Source organism: Ostrinia nubilalis, chromosome 2 (genome assembly GCF_963855985.1).
Source record: "Ostrinia nubilalis chromosome 2, ilOstNubi1.1, whole genome shotgun sequence".
In the NCBI taxonomy this organism is placed as follows: Eukaryota; Metazoa; Arthropoda; class Insecta; order Lepidoptera; family Crambidae; genus Ostrinia; species Ostrinia nubilalis.
In genome coordinates, this window is record NC_087089.1 from 9,550,812 (window position 1) to 9,559,242 (window position 8,431).

Sequence of the window (8,431 nt, forward strand, 5' to 3'; positions counted from 1 at the left end):
AAGTAAGAAATTACAACTGTCACGTTCACGTTTAGCCACTTGTCTAGGTAGGGGGCTCGACTTATTGTTCAAGGTCATTTTGCCCGCCCGGTTGTCCATGGGCACGTGTATTGGAGCTCCTTCAGCAGCCCACTTCACTTTTGTGCCTCCCCCTCCCCTACCTCACCCACAGCTGATCAAATGTCAAATTGTCAAGAAAATGGAGTTTATTAGTTACGCATTTTAGATTTCTTGATAAAAAATGCAATATGAGGTCCAGTAACTTGAGTTTTATGGCTCACCAAGGCAAGAATGGATAGAGCAACTCCATTTCAACCATGGGCTGCTGAAGAAAGTGCGAAAAATATAAAAACCGAAAGAGAAGTGGATGACGCGAAACTTCATCGGGAAAATGTCAATCATCCAAAACATACGCAAACTGCGTCTTACGATAAAGAAAGTGTCGCCGTCGCGAGCTGCTCCCCAGGGTCATCAGGCAGCGTGGGCGCTGGTGCTGACCCCGCGAAGGGCAAGGAGTCCAAAATGGACACTGCCAAAATAGCTTCCATGCAGCAGATCGTAGAGAACACCCTCAGGTACTGAGCTTCTACTAACTTTACTCGTTATCACCAATATTTGATTACACCAATTGATTTGACAACATAATGGAGCTGTATGGGAATCGGTTTTTGTAGGCACAAGTACTTCTTTTTATCATTCACATCAGAATAGAGTACTTTGTTTGAAAACTCATATATTTGGAGCGTATTTGTATATTTAGTTTTTATATACACTTACAATCAAAGCAAATTTCCAATACATTCTTTGACAGTAAGTAAATAATGTCTCAAAATGCTTTCTGGGGAGTGTTATGATAGTAAGTCTGTGATAGGTAATAGTCAAAATTCAAAATATAACTGAATTACTTTTTACTATTTATTTACTTATTTATTTAAAGCCAAAGAATGGATAACCTTGACCTTTAGAAATCCAAAAAAATACAAAAATAAATATAGGTACCATTGCCCTGATCATGCAAAAGCTTCCTCATTATGGATAACAAAAACATGTATGATTTTTATAATTTGTTATTTGAGGAAGGTATTCAAGTGTATTAAAATAAGTATGTTAAAACGAAACATGATAAACCATCTGATTAATTATTATAAATTACCATGATTTCCCATTACTTAATTACACTGTAACTTATCTAAACTTATATTTGAAAAATAATATATTAAATAACAATAATAGTGGTAATACACTAATAGTATAAAACTGAAGAACTGTGTTTCCTGGGTGTCTGAGTATCAGGTATTTCTTAACTCCTTGGTAGATTTAGACATTCTTGTTTAGTCAACTTTTTAGTACAAATGTTTATAAAATAAAAATGAGACCTTTATGTTGTGTATCATTCTGTGTTCTCAATATTATTTATTTCCTTATTTATTGGTATTTAATGTTAATAGAGTATTAATAGGGATTTTTTAAAATTATCATTGTTATGAACAAAAATAGTTGTAGAGAAACTAAAATCATAACTTTTATACTCCCCAAGTAACATGATTTTCAAAAGTAATAAGAATCTGTGATTTGGCTTAAAATTTAATGATAAGGTAGGATATCATTTGGCTTCATAAATATTCCAGCTACTAGTCTTAGTTTCACTTATTATGATTTGTCAATAAAATCAAACATAGAGAGGATTTCAATTCGTTTAAAGATCAGTTTTTAAACTAATTCCGTTACATGAACTACACACTAATACATATATTAGCTTTTGATAAATTTATTTAGAAAAAGTAAATTTCAGATAAGACACCTACCTAGCCTTTTTATGTGAGCCTAAGGTGTGAAACATGTATTATTTATCAGATGAATTGCAAACACCAATTTCATAAATACTTACCACTATAACTGAGTTGGCCACAAAATGCCATAAAACAAAAATAATATGTGGTTTGGTGATCATTTAAACAAGACCACAATGAGGATATTTAGCTCCATCTGAATGTTTTTGTTGTACCTACTGTTAATGTATGTAATTACTAGCTTTCCGCCCGCGGCTTCGCCCGCGTGGAATTTTGTCTGTCGCAGAAAAACTTTATTGCACGCGTCCCTGTTTCAAAAACCGAGATAAAAACTATCCTATGTCCTTTCCTGGGACTCAAACTATCTCTATGCCAAATTTCATCAAAATCGGTTCAGTGGTTTAGGCGTGAAAGCAAGACAGAGTTACTTTCGCATTTATAATCCTACTTCCTACTAATATTATAAATGCGAAAGTTTGGATGTCTGGATGTTTGTTACTCTTTCACGCAAAAACTACTGAACGTCATAAATTATAGCCTATATGTTATTCTGGGTTATAAACAATAATACTGTAAAGTTTCATCAAAATCCGTTCAGTAGTTTTCGCGTGAAAGAGTAACAAACATCCAGACATCCAAACTTTCACATTTATAATATTAAGTAGGATATTAGTACGATGTTTCTATTGATTAATGTGTGGTGCTAGTAGCGTTTTGTCAATATTTCAGCCAAGAAGGTCGACAGCGAGTGGCCCAACTGCTAGAAGCAGTGGAGGCTTTAAGCGGCGCAGAGCGCCTGCTATTGTATCTGCGGCTGCCGACCGGAGTACCACCACACGACCCCTTGAAACAGCCTATTAACCCTTTGGGCTCAAGGTAAGTTTGTTGTGCTTCAAGAGCATGTTAAGCCATAAATCACGTCCATGCGGCCATGGTGGCTTAAAAAACATAATTATGTGTTTTAGCCAAATTCAGATATTGTGGACCTTTGGTGCACCAATGTTATTCTTTTAAATAACTTTTATTACATACTAGCTTTTGCCCGCGGCTTCACCCGCGTGAAATTTAGTTTGTCACACATTGTCATAAATATTGTATATGTTATTCTGGGTTATAAACAATAATACTGTAGTTTCCTCAAAATCCATTCAGTAGTTTTTGCATGAAAGAGTAACAAACATCCATCCAGACATCCAAACTTTCGCATTTTTAATATTAGTAGGATAGTAGGATTCCTGTAAAACTATAATGTGAAATTAGATTGTCTATAATGGGCACTAGATAATGCTACTACCATTAGTAGTGTATTGTGTAACTCCCGCGTATAACTTGTGGCCAAATAAATTATTCTGTCCTTAAACATATTTACATAGTATTTCGTAATTTTTCTTAATGAAGTTTTTCAAACAGTGAGCAAGCTTTTCTAATATTACTTAACATTTTCAGGGCTGAACTTCAGCAGACTGTAACATGGATACAGACACATTTAGAAGTTGACCCCGACGTTTCTTTGCCCAAACAAGATGTATATGATGAATATATGTAAGTAATGGATTTTTTGTATAAGTACGGCGGTATATCAATCTATACTGTGGCATCCTATGTAATTGTAAAATGCTTTATAACTATTAGGTCTGGTTTTATAAAGTTACTTATCTATTTTACAAGGAAATGTATAATTTCCTGTGCGACTGTATCTTCTTTCTTCCAAGCTTTACCTGCATCGAGAACTCCGTATTTTCTTTTCGCGAGTTTTAATTTGAATTTTGCTTTAAAAAACTCAAAACTTGCAATTAAATACTTATCTACTCATTATCAGAATTTGTTAAGTATTTAAAATAGATAGGTATGCACTTTCAGCGACTCGCATACTGATTAAGTATCTTACGTTTTTATCTTTGTTCCGCAGTGCACACTGCATGAGCAGTAACATGAAGCCCCTTTCGACTGCCGACTTCGGCAAAGTGATGAAACAAGTTTACCCCACGGTGCGGCCGCGGCGCCTCGGGACTCGCGGGAACTCTCGGTAAGTCACATGAAGGCACGTCAAACTTAACATTGCGGCATCTTATGTAGTTGAAATAAGACTGATTTTGCAACGAAAATGAATAGTATCGTCTAGTAGTTAGTATAGTCTACTATCTCCTTTTGATGGACCGACGATCTGTTTGATAAAGGTCGCGGGAGGTGCCTGGATGCAGGTGGAACCGGTCACCGGTCGTTGTGGAAGGCCATTGTCACTTGGTTGAAACGAACGATACATAGTATAGTTTCTCTCTATCACGTCACGACCGGCTGGCCTAGTGGTTCGTTTAAGAACTGTACTTTGTCAGAGGTTGCCGGTATGATCCCTGCATAATACACACTTTTGGATGCAAGGAATATACAGAAGAAGCGCCGCTTCGTTTGAGACTTGATAGCGCCCTGTAAAATAACCATATAGAATAATATATCAAGAGGCAGTATCATAGCCAATTATGACGCTATATTAACCTCCCAACGTGAATAATGCGTCAAATAGTGTCATGCTTCTCAATCTGGACTGTTACTTAGCTTTATTATTAGTTTTTTTAAAGAGATAACTTGGCATTGTCATTCTCACTAAAATGTCTCTGGGGTGGTGGCGTAGTGAGGCGGGTCGTTACATTCCCTCTAATATGGTCGAGTGAAGCGATGGCTGGTTCACTCGTCAATCGTCATGTCTGTGAACAGGCGCTGCTTTCGGGGACTGGTCAATCCAAGTTATTCAAATTTATGTATGCGAGTCATTTCTACTAGTACCTTAATATGTAAGTCTAGATATTAGCACGTCACTACCTTGTTTAATATACCACGCAATCTTGTATACCCATTCTTATGATACACCATACAAGAATGCATGGTAAATTCAGTGAACTGCTCCTGAATCGAATGTACCTACTACTACTATTTCTATTTATTTATATTAACCGGCAGACAGTGGTGACTGAGTTTGTTGCGGCGCTTCTTCTCAGCACTTGCCAAATGTTGGTCTCGAAGCGCTGGTAGGGTAAAAAGATTATGAGACATGTAGAGGCTCCTTAAGAGCATATGACGATTTGTAAGAACTATTTATTAGTCTAAACAAATAAAGAAATTTTGACTTTGACTTTGACTAATAAACGTGGATACTGAGAACGATATCATTAATATTAGAATTCGAACTGAAACATAAGACAAAACGATCGCTATATTGTAATCTGATCTGTTTATGTTGTCACGATCAGCTATAGTCAAAATAAGTATAATGACTTGGTAATCTTGCCACTCCGATAGCAGAGATTATTCATCAGAAGAAATAGAGGCCAGAAGCGATCGTCATCAAACCATACCGCAAAACCGATTTAAAAAAAGTTCGTGACTTCTTTTACTTTTTACGAAAAAGTTACCAAAAAGTGCAATAAAGATTTGACCTGATTGACCGATAAGAATGATGTAGTCATTTTAGATATCGATGCTCGCCAGCCGACATGAACGCTTCATGGCTTGATATCAAAACTGTTTAGAACTAACACGAAAGAAGTATTTTTGATATACCTAATTCCAACTTCTCAAAGTTCTCAATTAACTAGAATCTACTCTAGAATTCCACCATAAATTCGCTACTGTTTTATTTATTTCTAGTATTGTAATATTTTCTAAAGAAACTCCTACCAAAATTTCGGTCTTTGAAATAATGTACTAATTAAATTTATCAGTAGCGGTTACTCATAGATAGTAAATCAATTTTATAATGCGCGATAACGTATGAAGTAACTTATCATATCTACACAAATTAAACGCTGAACATACTGAGAATGTAGATTTAAAAAGTATGTAAGTTAGGCTACTATTCGTCAACATAACTCTTGATAATCAACTTTTAAACTACTTGGGTATTTCATATTATTAACCATTAATTCTAACAGGCGAACAAGTGACCTTATAGGGTTGTATTGCACTACAAAATTCATAGGCGAATTACCTAAACAGCTTTTAAAAAGTATAGATCAATCACTTGGGGGTTAACCAATTATGTACCCAATATTAATTACAGCACACATAAATAGGGAACATTTTTTTTCCATATACCTTACTACCTAGCTACAATGTAGGCTTGAACTTTATCAAATGCCATCTAAAAAAAATATTTTCTAAAATGTAATTAATGAAAATCGCAAAGATGGTTGTTTTAACAACTTATCTAAAGGGTTCGCTTAATCACGCACGTGTCGCTTATCTTACTCATGTCGCTCAAATGTGTACGAAATGTGACCTAAGATCCGCTTGCGATATTTTCAAGAGGCGCACTTTTTGCGAAATTAGAATGGAATCTATACTAATTATTGTTAATGCGAAATCGGGTGTCTGTCTATTACCTCTATACCTAATTACCTATATTAAATATATATTATTAAATATATATTATTAAACCGCTATACCTAGAGATACTTTGAGTCTTGGGAAAGGACATATATTTTTTAGCTATATTGCATGTAAAGAAAAATTTACAAATGGCGGATTTAATATCAGGAGGCATTCTCTACCTAAGTACAGACAACGGCAGTTTAAAAGCGCTCTTAAGTCGTTATGATAGATACTACTTTGCAACAACGAAATGTGATGTTTTTAAGACTGGAAAAAGTTGTGTAATATAATAAACATAGCTGAGAAAAAACGAGTTATCAGAGATAAATCTTGATGTTTACTTCTAATAATAATAGAAAATTATGCAATCGGTCTATGACTTTATCTTGAACGCTTGTGCTAGTAGCACATGTGTAGGTATTGTCTTATCTGTGACGTGGCGTGATAGTGACATTTCAATGCATTGATTGTTCTGGGTCAATATGATTATGATGTAAATAATTTAATGACATATTTTTGTTATTTTACGCTAAAAGAAATAATGTGTAACTTATTGAAGTTATTTGTTTATGATTATTATTCTTATACCTATGTTACATTATGCTATCTAGCTTATGTCGCTCTCTCTAAAATTATTCAGTCTAAGGCAAGATTGCACCATCTTACTTTAACTTTGACAAACATCAAAAATCTGCCAAACTCCATACAAAACACACCGGTTATCGTTATAGTTAAAGTTAGGTGGTGAAACTCAGCGTCAGGGTTAACATTCAATCTATTTTAGCAAAGAAATCATACAAATAATTGCAACTGTCTCTACTCTAAAATTATAGGGTCTACAATAATTCAATTTAGATCTAGCAATAGTTACACGAGTTTTGTGTGATGTAAAATTAAGGGGTACTTATTTTAGTTTGAAAATTATCCCCCTTATTAATAAAAAGTTACACCCGGGATGAACACTGGATTAAAATGACTTAACCATACTAAATAACTTTTATTAATAAGGGGGTAAAAGTTTAGTAGATCGTTTTAAATTAAAAAGCCGGCTTTTTCAATAAAACGAAAGAAACAGTTCAAACAGTTAACCATTAAAGTGTCTTTTTTATTTTACAGATATTGCTATGCTGGCCTTCGGAAAAAGGTCAAGTTAGAAGTACCACAATTGCCAGATTTAGGCGAATCTTCGAAGGTAAGTTTAATTGGTCATTACATACATAATACAATACACGTTAGATGACAATATTTTGTAAATTATTATGCGATGATTATAAAAATATTTACAAACACAAAGATGATAATAAACTCGATTGATAACTACTGTCGGTTAAGTGAGGAGACCAACAAAGAATATTGAATTTAAATTTCGTCAAATAAGAGTAATGTAACAGGAAATGTTTGTGTTTATTTCAGGAGGTAAATGTGGGATCGAGAGAAACGGAGCGAATAGTGTGCGACTGGGCCGAATCAAAACTGGGTAAGAGCAACATTTAATAAATAATATAAATATCTTTGATCAATTTCACACAGAGCCATCTAGCCCCTAAAGAAGCAACTAATATGCTTGTGTTATGGGTGCTGTGCTAGCATAACGGATATACTACATATTATTAGAGGCCGGTAGATCTATTCGCATAAATAAAGCAGTGGATACATATCTTGCACATTATATTGCCTCATTTACAATACAATTAATCACTTAGCATAAAAGCGCGCGAAGACGTCCGTCAGAATAGAGGGACGCCCTCTATTCTGACGTTTCTAGTGTGACATTAACATTAGCGCTAGCGATAGCTGCTGTCATGACAGCAGCTCATTCCCTTTAATCGAGATACCGATATTTTAACGTTATAGATTTTTCACAATGAATATAAATGAACAAAAATAGGACTGAATGTTTTACGTGCTGCCGTTGGTTGCAGGCATAAAGTTCCCGAGCATTCTGGAGCTGTCGCGGCACCTGGTGGGCGGGGCCGCGCTCGCGCCGCCCGGCCCGCCCAGCGCGTCGCCGCCGCCGCTCGCGCAGCCGCACGGTAAGTTAGGACGTTTTAGATTTTCTTTCATTTTTTGTTCAGGTATAGCTTTAAGCGTCTTGCATATTATAGCCAGTGTCAAGTTTATACATTTTTCTTGTAAAAATGAGATTCAATTGATAAGTTATGACTTTTTAAGTTGCGTACAAAAATACGCACTAAAAACAAAGAGAAGAGTTTACGGAATTGAGACTGTCTACCATGTTTTAAAATAATTTATTAATTAAGTTTTTATTTATTTTA

At 35.1% G+C, this 8,431-nt stretch overlaps 1 protein-coding gene across 1 annotated transcript; it reads left to right on the forward strand.

Annotated features, from left to right (window-relative positions):
- The first annotated feature begins 126 nt into the window (after positions 1-126).
- LOC135078560 (DNA-binding protein RFX7-like) lies at positions 127-8,350 on the forward strand. The gene is made up of 8 exons (XM_063973096.1): positions 127-575; positions 2,520-2,666; positions 3,237-3,332; positions 3,700-3,816; positions 7,272-7,347; positions 7,569-7,632; positions 8,078-8,188; positions 8,328-8,350. Exons 1-8 carry the CDS (start codon positions 292-294, stop codon positions 8,348-8,350), a joined length of 918 nt encoding a protein of 305 aa, XP_063829166.1. The 5' UTR covers positions 127-291.
- Positions 8,351-8,431: the final 81 nt, after the last annotated feature.